The sequence below is a fragment of the Sphaerodactylus townsendi genome, linkage group LG08, assembly GCF_021028975.2.
Source record: "Sphaerodactylus townsendi isolate TG3544 linkage group LG08, MPM_Stown_v2.3, whole genome shotgun sequence".
NCBI classification, from domain to species: Eukaryota; Metazoa; Chordata; class Lepidosauria; order Squamata; family Sphaerodactylidae; genus Sphaerodactylus; species Sphaerodactylus townsendi.
This window is the reverse complement of record NC_059432.1, coordinates 2,373,775-2,389,998: the sequence shown is the minus strand read 5'-3', so window position 1 is coordinate 2,389,998 and position 16,224 is coordinate 2,373,775. Positions and strand designations below refer to the sequence as shown.

Genomic DNA, 16,224 nt, shown 5'->3' with positions numbered 1-16,224 from the left:
GTAGCAATTATGCAGAACATGGGGGCTCTTGCAAAGTTGAACTAACGCTTTGTTAAGCGACTAACTGTGCAGTCCCACCCAGAGTTACTCTGTTCTACACCCAGTGAAAGGGAATAGGCTTAGGTTGGAGTAACTCTGTATAGGATTGCACTGTCAGAAGAGCAGGTGATCGCTCGCTTTCAGAGAGGACAACCCTAGTCAAGCAGGTTTGTCAAATCAGAGGAACTTGGCACTTGAAAGCGGGAATGCACATTTCATCTCCTGTTTTAAATTACTGTGATGGTGTTATTTTTGGATGGATTTGATGTCTGATTTTATCATTTAAATTATAGTGTTTTTAGGTTACATTGGATTGTATGATTTTTAGGTTGTCTTATGTGGTAACCCGCCCTGACACCTTCGGGTACAGGGCAAGGTAAAAACACGTATCCTAAGATGTCATTCACTAAACTTGGAACGCGTGGCAATGACTGACTGCCAACCAGTCGGCCAGTGTTCCATCCAGTCCCCCCAAAGAAGTGGGGCTCGATGGAGTAGTGGTAGCAAAATGCCCCCCTGCCTGGCCTGGCACCAGCCTAGCCAAGCCCCTCGCCCATTCTGAGGCTAGGAAACCCGGTGCTGGCAAGAGATCTGGGGCACCCTAACCCACCCCACTTGGAAAAGAAAGCAGAGCCCCTCCTCCTCCCCCTGGCAGTGAGCAATGGCGCCCCAGCAGCGATGCCCAGGTGGGCAGAAGGCAGGTGTGCCAGGATCCTCTTACCACTAATTACAGTCCTTGCCCCGACATAATTTTGTACAGGTGTGCCTCTGCCACCCTCCCTTCCCCCAAAGAAGAAGCAGGGCCCAGAGGAGCAACAGTGGCAAAATGCCCTCTCGTGTGGCCTGGCACCAGCTCACCTATTCACCCACCTGCCTTCACTCCCACGCCCTATCTAGAGCCCACTGTATTCCTTACCACAGCAGACTTTACTGCTAGTAAATAAGTGTATTAGACACCTTGGTGGCCCTTATGAGGCAGACAGGCTATAAATATTGTAAAAAAAAGTAACAATAAATGACCAATGAAGACTCTTCACTCCCTTAGATGCTGCTAAGAGACAGCCAGAGCAGTAGAAGAAGGGTTTGGATGTATGTCCCGCCTTTCTCTCCTGCAAGGAGTCTCAAAGTGGCTTACAAACTCCTTTCCCTTCTTCTCCCCGCAACAGACACCTTGTGAGGTAGGTGGGGCTGAGAGACCGGTCACTCAGCAGACTTCATGTGTAGGAAACAAACCTTATTTGCCAGATAAGAGCCTGTTGCTCATGTGGAGGAGTGGGGAATCAAACCTGGATCTCCACCTGCTCTTATCCACCATACCACACTGGAGCGTGATAAACCAACATTCTGCATGCAAGGAATTTTTCATGGGATTTTCCCACAGGGTGGAGACGACCAAACAGCCCATGTGGTTTTTTTAGAGTGGAGGAATTAAGAGGAGGATGAAAGGCAGAAATTGCCCATGGTCTTTCCATCGCTACCAAGAACAATTTAAAAAATGAAATACAGCAGTGAGACCGCCTTCGGATGCCTAGAAGGGTCTTATAGGGCTCCTGTGTTTCACAGTCTCGCATTAAGTGAACACATAATAATAAATACTTTGTAACATTATCAAACATTTATTTTTTATGGCTTCTTTGATTCAAGGTTGGCAGCCGAGCAGGTCCCAGAGAAAGCACCCATCTAAAAATGTGACACTAAAAGAATAAATTTTTCATCAATATGTACCATCTCCTGTATCTGTAACAGTAACAAACCAAGCAAAGGGGTTCAGTGTACAAAATCCAATAAAAATCCCAAGCACTGTGAATTTCAGCTATAATCAATGATTGCAATACTACATTTACAAAGAACTGGACTAATGTAACTCTTGAATCTGGTAATTGTTAAAGAGATATATGTCTGTAAATACACAGAATTAGAAGTCCCACATCTGTCAGTATGGTTTAAACTACAAATTTTATGTGGCATCAAGGTTGCTACCTGGTTGTTCTGGAATGCAAAGCTGATAATGGAACATAAGAACATAAGAACATAAGAACAAGCCAGCTGGATCAGACCAAAGTCCATCTAGTCCAGCTCTCTGCTACTCGCAGTGGCCCACCAGGTGCCTTTGGGAGCTCACAGTGATCTTACCTGGGAAAGACAGCAAAGACTTCTGAGGAAGTTATGTACAAAATGAATCTTTAGCTGGACATTTGTCAAGTTGCTGACTTTGGGCTCTGATCCCAGATTTTATCTCCGTTGATAACTATAATATATTGGAATAGCTCTGAAGATCTTGATTTTGATTTTTAATTCTGTGTACTTATGGACATATATATCTATTTAACAAATCACGTTTAAAAGTAGATGTTTGTTCCGCTTCTTTACACTTTAAGAACATAAGAACTAGCCCGCTGGATCAGACCAGAGTCCATCTAGTCCTAGCACTCTCAAACACTACCTCGCAGTGGCCCACCAGGTGCCTTTGGGAGCTCACATGCAGGAGGTGAAAGCAATGGCCTTCTTCTTCTGCTGCTGCTCCTGAGCACCTGGTCTGCTAAGGCATTTGCAATCTCAGATCAAGGAGGATCAAGATTGGGAGTTTCCAGTAGATTGACTTCTCTCCATAAAATCTGTCCCAAGGTCCTTTTAAAGCTATCCAGGTGAGTGGCCATCACCACCTCCTGTGGCAGCATATTCCAAACACCAATCACACATTGCGTGAAGAAGTGTTTCCTTTTATTAGTCCTAATTCTTCCTCCCAGCATTTTCAATGAATGCCCCCTGGTTCTAGTATAGTGAGAAAGAGAGAAAAATTTCTCTCTGTCAACATTTTCTACCCCATGCATAATTTTATAGACTTCAATCATATCCCCTTTCAGATGTCTCCTCTCCAAACTAAAGAGTCCCAAACGCTGCAGCCTCTCCTCATAAGGAAGGTGCTCCAATCCTTCAATCATCCTCATTGCCCTTCTCTGCACTTTTTCTATCTCTTCGATATCCTTTTTGAGATGTGGCGACCAGAACTGAACCCAGTACTTCAAGTGCAGTCGCACCACGGCTTTATATAAGGGCATGACAATCCTTGCAGTTTTATTATCAACTCCTTTCCTAATTATCCCCAGCATAGAGTTTGCTTTTTTCACAGCTGCCATGCATTGAGTTGACATTCCCATGGAACTATCAACTAAGATGCCCAAATCCCTTTCCTGGTCTGTGACTGATAGCACTGACCCTTGCAAATGTACAGTGATTTTGTCAATGTGATATTGTAATAATTGATTCTAGCCAAAATTCACAGTATTTTGGATTTCTGAAACAGTGAGACACAACCTTCAAAAGTTACCCACATAGCAAAAGTTATTTTTGAAGAGACGAACTGTCTTAAAGACATGGATTATAATCAAAGAGGTGCAAGATTTCAGCAGGCAAAGGGGTTACTGCAACCAATGGAAGAGCTTTCTGGGTTCTTAAGAGTGGCCCCAAATCCAAAGGCACATTAAGCACTTCCAAAAACACCACAGTGTTTAATCCATAAATACAGTATTGGTTACGGAGTGACTGCCTATCCATTTAATTCCATTGCCTTTATTGGCATCACATAAATTGGCAACACACAGATCTCGAAAACAGGGTTTAAAATTAAGTTCTAAAACTCCAAATATAATATTATTTTCTAAAAAGGGACAAACCATCAAATCAGTTTTGGAATCACTAAAAATATGGGAAAAACATGTCAGGGGGATGACATCCGGGAAATTGAGATGTATTTTGATTCAGTGTAATTTCTACAAGATATATGTAACCAGACTGTTATATGTAATGGAATTTTCTTTTCTCTTGATCCTTCTTTATGGCTTCACAAATAGAAGAAGAAGAAGAAGAAGAAGAAGAAGAAGAAGAAGAAGAAGAAGAAGAAGAAGAAGAAGAAGAAGAAGAAGAAGAAGAAGAAGAAGAAGAAGAAGAAGAAGAAGAAGAAGAAGAAGAAGAAGAAGAAGAGTTTGGATTTATATCCCCCCCTTTCTCTCACTGCAGAAGGAGACTCAGCTAGGGAGCCCTTACATAATCTCCTTGCTCCTTCCCCACCCCATCACCTACAACCCATAAACACCCTGCTTGAGGAAGGTGGGGAGCTAGAGAGAGCTCCGAGAAGCTGTGACTAGCCCAAGGTCACCCAGCTGGCGTGTGTGGGAGTGCACAGGCTAATCTGAATTCCCCAGATAAGCCTCCACAGCTCAAGCGGCAGAGCTGGGAATCAAACCTGGTTCCTCCAGATTAGATACACGAGCTCTTAACCTCCTACGCCACTGCTGCTCCTAGGCAGATAGGCAGATAAACAGGCTGACCCTGACGGTTTACTTCCAGAGGAAACGGGAAGTTCCTGCTGCCCTGCAGGGGTAGCAAACCAGATGGCTGTACCTTTCCCTATCGGCTTCCTTGGGGCGCTTCAGCTCCAAAATAACTCTTTTCCCACATTCCTTGGGAAAACAGGAGGGGGGAATCTTTGGGGAGAAAGGGGTCAGCAAAAGCCAGGTCTGGCAGAACAGGCTTTCTAAAGCTGGGTGCTTTGTGGCTTTTCAATAAACACTGCTGATCCAGAATCCAGAGTCCGTTTATTGACGAAAGGTCCAAGACCTGACAAAACGGTACTACACCCTAAAGGTTAACACCGCGACAAAGCTCTCGTATTGCTTGCAAAACACCAGCTACATCTCCACATAGGTTTGCATCAGAAGTGCCTAATAAACAAGATAGTTTTACAATGTCATTAAGTCCAGCTCTATACATTACAATGGGGTTTATATATTTCTCACTGATCAGATCGTAAAAAGGACAGCAAAACAAAATGTGACTTACAGTGACTGCCTGTCGAAAAACTAGCAGCACAATAAACTGGACGGAGCAAACATTTTACAGCACCCACACTTCGGCTCAGTCTTGTGGACCTATCTAAGATCTACAATAATTTCACTGCCAATCTGTGACAGGTCCTGAACCCAGGTCCTGAACGCTATAACACCCTAAGCCATGGAAAACACCTATTTCAGGTCAAGGAGCTAGAAAGGTGGGAGAGGGAGACGAAGGAACACTCAGACTCTACTCTGGGGCATGGACCTCTCTGTACCAAGGAGGAAAGAGCTTCCGGAATCAGCAGCAGCTCCCAGAAAGTTGGGCTGAGAATTCTGAAGGAGGCCCGCTTTGCCAACGTGGCCTCCAACAAATACAGACGCCTCGATACAGTCTGGAGAGGTCGTCCTGACTACAGTCATATCCTTCCTTCTGCAAAAAGTTAGCTTCCTCTAACCATCTGGAGGATCTCCCAGATCGTCACTGCATTGTGCTGATCTTGATTTCTGTCTAACAGTGCAATCCAGCACAAATTTCCTCTAGTCTAAGCCCACGAGTAACTGTGTTTGGATTGCACTGTAAGTCTGCTTTGGTCCTCAGATTCCAGAGATTAGCTGCCATGACACAAAAAGGATTCCTGCTGTAGTGCCGCGTGTTTAGTGCAACGTTTATTATTTCACAGTGACTGGACTAAAGTGCGTGGGGAAGAGTGTGAGAAAGACTGCAAGCTTTTGAGTGTGCAATCCTTGTCACATTTTCTTCAGATTACGTCTCAATGGATCTATTGGGACTTCCCTTTCAGTAAGCGTGGAGACTCTTGGGTTGTAGGAGGTATAATTCCTGATATTGCAGGCCTCCAAAGATGCTGTAGAGTTGAATCCTGCCCTGAAACCTCAGTAGATGATCTCAGCCCACTTTCTCTCTCAGCCTAACCTACCTCACTGGGTTGTTGTGAGGGTAAAATGAGTGGGGTCTGATGAAGGCCACCTTCAGCTCCTTGAAGCACAACTAAATAAATAAATGGTACAGCAAGTCTATGTGCGTGTGGGAAATACTAGCCATCAGTCAATCTTCATGTCCCTCTGAAACAAAAGCTCCTTTTTACCCAGAATAGTTCCTTAAGCTACTTTCTTCCCTTCCTCTAAAGTTGCAATACCAAAAGACACCCCTAGAAGGTGGGGAAACTTTCCCAAGCATATAAGTAGTTAGCGGTTCCCACACCCTTCGGCAGAAAACAATACCCCAAGCCGGGACTGTATTTTTAGTTTTTCTTCTGTTCAAATCCTTCACTGACTTTTCTTTCTTGGTGGCTTGTAACTCAGCAAGTAGTAAAGGGAAGCTATTCCAAAAAGAAGCGTTTGAACAGCCCATCGAAACTGGGTCAAAGGATCCGTGATGCCTTTGTCCCTGCAGTGAAGACAGAAACCAACCAACATTTTACTGCTGTCCATATTGCACACTGTGGTGTGTGTGTGGTGATGGTGGGTGGGTGGGGTTACAATACAGCAAAGCGGAGGGAAGATTTGGAAGTAACATCTCTGAGGGTCCCTCGACTGTGATCGGCCTGTGGGAATCTTGAGAAGGGGCCGAGGGTGCTGCCACAAAATGGCTTCCTGGGGATGGGCCAGTCACAAAATGGCTGCCATGAGAGGCTTAGTTACAAAATTTTGGAAGAACTTCCTCCAAACCTCCACCTCTGATAGCAGCAGTTTTTTTTCCTGAATGGTTACTCCTTGCAGGCACTAATGTGGCCCCACCTAGATGAAGATGAAGGAAGGAAGAAGAAAAAGATGTATACCCCCCCCTTTCTGTCCTGCAAGGAGACTCAAAGGAGCTAACAAACTCCTTTCCCTTTCCCCCTCACAACAAGCACCCTGTGAGGTAGGTTGGACTGAGAGAGCTCAGAAGAACTGTAACTAGCCCAAGGTCACCCAGCTGGCGTGTGTTGGAGTGCACAAGCTAATCTGAATTCCCCAGATAAGCCTCCACAGCTCAGGTGGCAGAGCTGGGAATCAAACCCAGTTCCTCCAGATTAGAGTACACCTGCTCTTAACCAATACAACACTGCTGCTCTAGGGGTGCCAAAGTCATTTGTAATAAGAGCCGGATATGATGTAAATGTGACTTGGTTTGGCCAAACCTTGGGGAGGGGGTGCCTGCCTTGGCTGGCTAGCGCATACCAGGCTCGCCAGCCCAAGAATGGAACTGGGGGAGGTGTTCAAAACTAGGAGGGGGTGTCTGCCTCAGCTGGCAAGCCGGCAGGGGACTCACCAGCCCAGACTGGCACTAAGGAGAGGGGTATGTCTTGCCAGATCAGATTGGAAACAGGGGGGAGGGGTGCCCAGAGTGGGCTCTTCGGTGCAGAACAGCACTTGGAGGGGGGAGGGTTCGCCAGATCAAATTGGGAGCGAGGAAGAAGAAGAAGAAGAGTTTGGATTTATATCCCCCCTTTCTCTCCTGCAGGAGACTCAAAGGGGCTTACAATCTCCTTGCCCTCCCCCCCTCAAAACAAACACCCTGTGAGGTAGGTGGGGCTGAGAGAGCTCCGAGAAGCTGTGACTCGCCCAAGGTCACCCAGCTGGCGTGTGTGGGAGTGCACAGGCTAATCTGAATTCCCCAGATAAACCTCCACAGCTCAGGCGGCAGAGCTGGGAATCAAACCCGGTTCCTCCAGATTAGATACACAATCTGGGTACTTAGTGGGTACTTAGACTGACCCACCCGCAGCATGCTGGCCAGGCCTGATCGGGAGGGGTGTGCGGGCTGTATGTGGGCACGACTGGCCAAATTGGGACTGAGTGGGGAAGGGCGAAGTTTCAGCTGGCCGGCAGGCCTGAGAAGCTCTCTCCACGAAGGCAGAATCACAGCTGACTTCTGTGCAAGAAAGGAAGGAGCGCACTTCATATTTGAAGAACGACATTTCTTTATCTGAAGTAGAGAACGTGACACGTCCTGCTAGCGGCTGCCATAAGTGCCGTCCCTCTGTCTTTCTGATTCGTAGCTGACTCTGTGATGCCCCCTAGTTCTTTCGTATTTTTCTCAGTCGTAATTTCTCGCAAGTAGTTACTGGTGTACATACTAAACAGACATTTTATACATTTTTGATTGTTAGTGGGTTGTTGGTCTTTTCCTCTTTTGTGCTGTTACTTACGTGTGACCAGTGGCGCTTCGAACGGGGCCTAATTCTAAGCCATAGATGTCAAATTCGCGGCCCTCCAGTTGTTATGGACTACAGTTCCCATCACCCACTGCCAGTATCATGCTGGCAGGGGATGATGGGAACTGTTGTCCATAACATCTGGAGGGCCGCGAGTTTGACACCTGTGTTCTAAGCAATTGCACCTCACGGACGGGGAAATTGGATTAAGATTCTCTATGGCCTCCCTTGTAACAGTTTTCATTGGACATGCCCTTTAGATACTGACTGAATCTGGGAAGGGGGGGAAACTAAGCAGAAGAGGGTCTCAAAGGCATCCCACCCTTGAAGAAAACAATCCCTTGTCCCCTACACATCTCCATCATCCAAAACTAGCCAAAGGTGAGGATTTCACAAGCTGCCATCTTTGCTAACAAGTTACAGCGAACGAACCTGCAAGCCACGTACAGCTGACACTTGATTATTCTTTGGATGTGCTTTGAGCAACTCCTAGGTTACAACCAGGTAGCAATTCCGGTTGCATTAGTAGTGGGAATGAGTGCTGCCTCTTCCTTACAGACAGAGGAACGCAGATTAATCCAGAGTGTATGCACCACCATGTGGTCAGCGTAACAGACAGTGAATATCATTCTGCCATGAGGGTCGGAAGGAACTTGACTTGCACGTCCTTCCACAACAATGGAACTCGTTCCCAGAGGTGGGATCCAGCAGGTTTTCTGGGTTCGACAGGTTATATTGCTTTTGTGTGCGAGAGGGTTACTACTTGCGATTTTGCCACGTGATTTTTTGCCTTAGCCGTTCGCCTCCTCTCTAGCAGTAGCCAAGAGAACTTGAAGCAGTGATCTAGCAGGAGGTGCACTGGCGCGGCGCGGAAGGCTCAGCGCCTAAGCGCATTCGCTTCCTACCCAAGGATCGGCACAGCCGCTGGGTTCATGCCACAGTCCCCCCCAGGAATGCCCCCCGCCTCTGGAATGCCTGGCCACGCCCCCATTGTGCCCCGCCCAGCCCCATTGGCACTACGCCACAGTTTGAATCCCACCACCATGGGAACCTGTTACTAAAATTTTTGGATCCCACCACTGCTCGTTCCCTAAAACAACAATTTCTGGAAGATTGCTCATTTTTTCACAAGCTTTTGAAGGCACGCTGGCATTAAAAGACACGAGACACAGGACTGAAGTTCTCTGGGCATCATCTGCTCTTCCATCCCACCCAACGGAGTCTGTTACTTAAAAAAAGAGACTCCAATAAGGCTGGCTTCTAAACACCTGCGCCTTTCGCTATGTTTCCCTCCCCAACCATATAAATAGGTAATTGTACCTATTTGCACACACCGTTTAATTCATACTAATCTCAAATTTCTTTAAAAACACAGAAAGATAATTCCAAAATCGATTCCTCGGTTGACCTTAATATAGGTCCAGCGACCTTCCCCCTACTCTGACGTCTTGTTTTCTATATGTAAGGAAGGTTTTTATAGGGGAGCTCACATCTGGAGGAGGACAATCCGGCAGCACCTTTTTCACTTCATGTGCTATTTCTGAGACGTTAAAAGGCAAGAAAGGGGAGAATGAGGCAACAAAGAAAGAAAGGAAGGCAGCTTACCGGCACAGCTTGAGCGCGTACAGTGCTTCTGAGATATGAATCAGCCAGGCAATCCCATACCTGAAAATGAGGGGGGGAAACAGTAGTTTTGAGAATATGTTCCTTCACATCTGGCTCGAGACAGTCCCAGTGTCCCAGGGAGAAGATTGATGGGTGCATCTCCCTCAAAATGAAATTAAAAACCAAGGGCACTAAATGGGGGGGGACTCTCTTGCCCCTCACTGAGCTATACCCATCATGTTAACCCAGGACTTAAAAAGGGAGGGGGCAGTTATAGTATCTTCAACCCTCCAAGAAACTAAAACAATCAGGTTGAGAGAGAGAAATTTTTCTCTCCTTCTCACAATACTAGAACCAGGGGGCATCCATTGAAAATGCTGGGGGGAAGAATTAGGACTAATAAAAGGAAAATTCTTCCGCACTAACGCAGTGATGGTGTGTTTGGAATTACGCTCACAGGAGGTGGTGATGGCCACTAACCTGGATAGCTTTAAAAGGGGCTTGGACAGATTTATGGAGGAGAAGTCGATTTATGGCTACCAATCTTGATCCTCTTTGATCTGAGATTGCAAATGCCTTAACAGGTGCTCGGGAGCAACAGCCGCAGAAGGCCATTGCTTTCACATCCTGCATGTGAGCTCCCAATGGCACCTGGTGGGCCACTGCGAGTAGCAGAGAGCTAGACTAGATGGACTCTGGTCTGATCCAGCTGGCTTGTTCTTATGTTCTAGGTGACTGCATACCCAGGCATGCCAATCAAGAGCTTGCTCTTTTGAGCAGAAATGAAAGTTATATTTTATGCATTGCGCTGCAATGCTGAAATGACGTTTTGATAAAAGATATGCGAATATAATGACGTTTTATTGGATTAATATCTGTATCTTTTATAGATTAAGAAACTAATTGTTGGACTCCCCCTTGCAAGCATATTGTTGTAATAGCTAACATATATGGTCATTAGTATTGCCGCAGTAGTAGTGCAAAAGAGGTTTTTTAGTATTGCGATAGTATTGCAAAAGAGGAAGGAAGGCTCCCTCAAACGAAAATGTGCAAATGTAATATACTAGCAGTAAAACCCATTTGAAAATGGTATGAAATGGTCTCTAGACAGGGAAGAGGGTGGCCTGTTCCCCCCTCCCCCTGCCTTGTTTCGCAAGCCCGGTGCAGCTTGGGAAAGAGGGAGGGGGCCCTGATCCTCCATGCAGGGCTCAGCTAGAGAACTGGATTCTCCACCCCCCCCCCCCTCCATGTTTCCCAAACCCTGTGCAGCTTGGGAAACAGGGAAGGCAGGTAGGGGAGGTCTGATCCTCTGTGCTGCACACAGCGCGCGTCTCCCCCCACCTCTCTTTCTGAGATCTGCAGATCTTAGGAAGGGAGGCGAGGTGGTTGGAATGTGAGGGACCCACTTCCAACCAATGGCTACACAGCCATTCCTGCATGCCCATTGGCTAATGGTTCATGTGATTCCTGCATGCCCATTGGCTACTTCATGTGATTCCTGCATGCCCATTGGCTAATGGTTCGTTGTCAGACCTTCCAAGCCCTTAGCAAATTATGTATAAGGATTACTTGTAATATAATTATATTATCTCGTATTTATTGTACGATTTTTCTTGTCTTTTCTCCTTTGTCTTGTGTATTCCTTTTTTTATTCTTTTTTACATTTGTGATATTTTATATAAGTGAGAAAATAATACAAACGTATATTAAAAAGACGTTGCTGTTTTAACAAGCGGCTGATCCTGGCACTTAAATTTCCATCGCTACTCTTGGACAACCGGATGGGCAAAGTCGCTCTGCAAGGAAATTGGGGCACGTTTTTTTAAATTCCGCTTACCCAACCTTAAGCCAGAGTTTGTGATTCTCCACCAAATAATGTGTGAAGGTGCCGAGCGGCCCCAGGTAGTCATACGGAATTGTTGCCGGTGAAATGACAACCCACTAGGAGAGAAGACGAGAACAAGATGTTCGTATTTCTGAGCATCCATCAGACATTTTGCAATCACCTGTCAAATCTAATAACCTGAAAAGACAATGCACTAAGAGATAAGAACAAGCTACTTGTATTCCTGAGCACCTTTCAGATGTTTCTAAATCATTTGACAAGCCCAGACTTAACCTTAATACATGAATTTAAGGGCCCTGAATGACACGCATATTTCAAGCAACAGAAGTGGAGGAAAAGTTTCCAACCGCACACTGCCATGGCGTTGCACAGCATACTTATTTATGACGAGTTGCAATCGTTATAAATGAACCGGTTTTCCCTTTTTTTCTGTGCGCACGTGTACCTTTTACCTGTTCAGGAAGCACTCTGAGCTCATTAAAACAATTCGGGTTGTTTTGGTTCGTTTGCAGGAAAGTCCTTTTTAAAAAAAATAAAATAAAATTCAACAACGCAGGCGTAGTTTCTTAGGCATAAAGAGATGAACCCTTGCAGATGGTGGCAGAAAGGAAAAAGGGGGGGGACCGGGAGGGGGAATAAAAAAATACAGTGTCCCCTGCCTGTGTCTGTGTGGGAGCGTCTTCAACCCGGGTTTTTGGGAAAAGGTGGCTAGTTTAGCGATTTCTGGAAAACTCGGGCTGAGAGAAATGAAACAGGCTGATGTTGGTTCGGGGAAAGAGAACTGTGCAGGAAAAACGCTTCTTATAACGTCCTCAAGACGGCGAATCCGTTGACCAGAATGCTTTTTTAGCCTTGGTTCTAGGAAACATAATGTGATGAGGGCCCAACACGGAAATTGACAGCTGCTTTGGAACCCCGATATAATTATCGGAGGAAAAATTTTCTAGCCTTCATGAATGGAAAACAGTGAGACAGCATTTAAGAGTTTGTACTAAATACCACCACTCGGTGGAATCTCAAAGGATGGCTATTCCAATGGGAGGGAATTGGGATTATTTGTACGTTTAGATGTTTACACCATTTTCCCCACAGTGGAGACCCAAAGAACCTTACAGAGTCCTCTCTGCCTCCACAACAACCCTGAAAGGTAGGAATCTTCACCACTGAGGTCCCTCTGCCACGGTCTTGCTATTTTTCAGAGCAAGCCTGCAAAGAGATCAACGAAGCAGGACATCCGTTCTGTTTACAGCTGGTACTTCCAGAAGGCTGCCGAAAATGAAACTAGCAAGAGGGGCTCCCGATCCCCAGGATGGGCCACTGAACTATTCATTGTCTTCATTTATACGCCGCTTTCCTCCTCTCTTCTTTTAATTCTCAAAACAACCCAGTGAGATAGTATGTAGAACCTGTCCTGGGCCTCTGCCATAGCTACACTAAGCCATTGGGTCCGCTGAACCATTTGCTAAGGCACAAAGCTGGATTTCTGTAATTTTATCCGGGGTAAAAAAAGGATTATTTAAAAAAACAAGCAGTCTTTCCATAACACAGTGGACAGGATATAGCCGTGGTGGCGAACCTTTGGCACTCCAGATGTTCTGGACTACAATTCCCATCAATCCCTGCCATCATGGCCAATTGGCCATGCTGGAGCTGATGAATTGTAGTCAAGCTGGAAATTCCTACTAAGGATATAGTTTGCAGGGGAGCGGTTCTTCCAGATACCTTGACGCCACCTTATCAATCTCCCTGCCATCATGGCCAATTGGCCATGCTGGCAGGGGCTGATGGGAATTGTAGTCCAGAACATCTGGAGTGCCAAAGGTTCACCACCACTGGGATATAGGAAGCCAAGTCGAGTGCAGCAGGAAACAAGAAAAAGGAGTTCAAGCTTCTTTACTAAAGGATGGTTGGTAAAAAATGGTTCTCAAGTTCACAAACAGAGTTCCAGAAGCAAAACTTTGCAGGCAAGCCTGGGATAAAGCATCAGAGATTCGAGCAGCAACAGAGTTGGAAGGAAAGGGGGCCTCGCTGAATTAATTTATGGCAATTGCTCATCTAATGGGGAACTAGCAAATGAAATTACAGAAAGTAAGGAAGAGCGGAGAAAAAAGGGACGCTGGCCCCCACCCTCGGAAAACTCCTGAACCTGAACTTTTAATGAGGCATAATTAAGATAATGAGTTGCAACCTCGGCAAAAAAATAACCTCAAAAGGGATGGTGACAAACATCCCAATTAAACCACCTGTCTGCTCCGTTCTTGGAAGCGTCTCAGCAACAGTTCAATTTCTCTACCGATAAATAAGTGGCCATCTGCCCCGAGGTCGCCCTGCAGGACGGCAGAGCAGGGATTCAACCAGGGGTCTTCCAGATCTTAATCCAAGACTCTAACCACTAGACCACACCAGCTCTCCCCAACAGCCTGCCGGTTGGAAGAAACAAGAAATGTATCATGTCAACGTTTCAGGTATTTCTAATTGGAAAGCAAAGGGAAGTTGTATTCTCTTTTCTTTTCAGATATTGTGCGATCGAAACGAGTGTGATCAGGTGCAGAATAGTACACCGATCCCATGTACGCAGTGACGCATGTGCGCGCCTGGAGAAGTGACACCATTGAAATGTGATGCTCGCAGGACAGGAGTGCAGTGTGCGTCTAATGTAAACTGCCAGGACCTAATTTAAACATAATCTATGAATTATTCATATAAATTTAGATGTCTGCACTTTTGACCCCCCAGCAGAGACCCAAAACCACCTGGCACAGTTCTCTCTGCCTCCCACTGAATCCCCATAACAACCCTGTTAGGCAGGCTGGGAAGAATGGGTTTACTGGATTATCTGCCCCATTTGGGAAATAGAACAGGCATTAAATCCTGGCATAGTTTTAAAATATGTATTAAAAGCTGTCATTATTTCCAGCCTCAAAAGAAGGCGATTTCTTGGATTATTTGTGCAACTTGAGCTGCTTATAACCTTTTCGCCGCAGTGGAGACTCGAAGCACTTTGCACAATTCTCTCTGCCTACAGCAGGATCTCCACAACAGCCCTGTAAGGTAGGATGCAAAAAAAAATGGAATTCCTGGATTACATCCCCCATTCGGGAAACAGAACAGAGAACGATGGGGCATTAAATCTTTGCACCTGTATTGATAGGGTCACCATGCCCAGCCTCGAAGGAGGGCAATTCTTCGAATTATTCATTTAAAGTTAGATGCTAAGACCCTTTTCCCCCACAGCGGGGACTCAAAGCACTTTTCACGGTTTGCTCTGCCTCTAGCAGGATCTCCACAACAGCCCTGTAAGGTAGGACGGGAAGAATGGGATTTTTGGATTCTACACCCCCACCCCGGTTTGGTCCTGCCGCTCTTCACAGCCAGACTGCAGAGAGACGGAGGATGCGACCCTCCGCCTTGCCAAGCGGGCCTGGCCCGGGTGAAGCTGACCCCCTTCCCGGGGAGCCCCCTCCTTCCCCGCCGGGGCTCACTCACGCCGGAGGATCCCATGCCAGCCGCGATGACCGCCATCCACACGGGCCGGGTGGCTCGGAACCAGGTGTCGGGGCGCTGGTTGGCGGTCATAGCCACGCAGGCAGCTGTTCCACCGGTGCAGTCGGCGAGACTGTCCCGGCCCCTCGCCCACCTGCGAGGGAACATTCCCTGCGTTGAGTCGGCCCCGCCCACTCGAGCGAGGGCGTGGCCTCCGGAAAGTAGGCCGGGCGGACGGACAGCCCGGGGACTCTCATTGGGGTTGCGTGACGTCACACACAGAAGGCGGCCTGGATGCAAATAAGGATCCGGGCGATACCATTCTTCCCCGCGGGAGGGAGGCGAGACGGGAAATGGGGCGAGGGGCTCATGTGGCGGGGGAAGCCCAAGCGGGGCACCTTCTCCGTCGTCCCAGCAGCTATTTTAAAAGCCCCATAATATTTTTGCAGCTGACCACCGCATCGGTCAGGGCTGCCAATCTCCAAAGTCTCACAGGATGAACCCCGAAATAAAAGTCATCTCCAGACTAGGAAGGAAGGGGAGTGCCAGTTGTGGAGGGTGGGCTGTGTAGGAGGGCACCATCTGCTGCCTTACCTTGCCTTCCTCATGGGGCTACCAACCTCCAGGTAGTGGCTGGAGATTTTTTTCACATAACGTGTGATTGGTGTTTGGAAGATGCTGCCACAGGAGGTGGTGATGGCCACTAACCTGGATAGCTTTAAAAGGGGCTTGGACAGATTTATGGAGGAGAAGTCGATCTATGGCTCCCAATCTTGATCCTCCTTGATCTCAGATTGCAAATGCCTTAGCAGACCAGGTGCTCGGGAGCAGCAACAGCAGAAGGCCCTTGCTTTTCACCTGCCTCCTGCATGTGAGTCTCCTAAAGGCCACCTGGTGGTGGCCACTGCGAAAGTACCTGGTGAGTGCTGTGGACTAGATGGACTCTGGTCTGATCCAGCAGGCTAGTTCTTATGTTCTTATTATATTTATGTTTTTAGCTGATGTTTTATCTGTACACCGCCCTGAGCCCTTCGGGGATAGGGCGGTATACTAAATTTAATAAAAAATTATTATTATTGTCGAAGGCTTTCACGGCCGGAATCACTTGGGTGAAATGATGCCAGCCACAGATGCAGGCGAAACGTCAGGAGAGAATGCTGCTAGAACACGGCCATACAGCCCGGAAACCACACAGCACCCAAATTATTATTATTATTATTATTATTATTATTATTATTATTATTATTATTATTATTATTATTGT

General features: G+C 46.7%; 1 protein-coding gene across 1 annotated transcript; it reads right to left on the bottom strand.

Moving 5' to 3' along the window:
* Positions 1-4,617: 4,617 nt before the first annotated feature.
* LOC125438280 (transmembrane protein 254-like) lies at positions 4,618-15,154 on the bottom strand. Its single transcript, XM_048506616.1, has 4 exons — positions 14,964-15,154; positions 11,469-11,572; positions 9,632-9,691; positions 4,618-6,276 (listed from the first exon to the last, which is right to left on the bottom strand). The coding sequence occupies exons 1-4, from the start codon at positions 15,126-15,128 to the stop codon at positions 6,156-6,158; spliced, it is 450 nt and encodes a 149-aa protein (XP_048362573.1). The 5' UTR covers positions 15,129-15,154; the 3' UTR covers positions 4,618-6,155.
* Between the last annotated feature and the right edge of the window lie 1,070 nt (positions 15,155-16,224).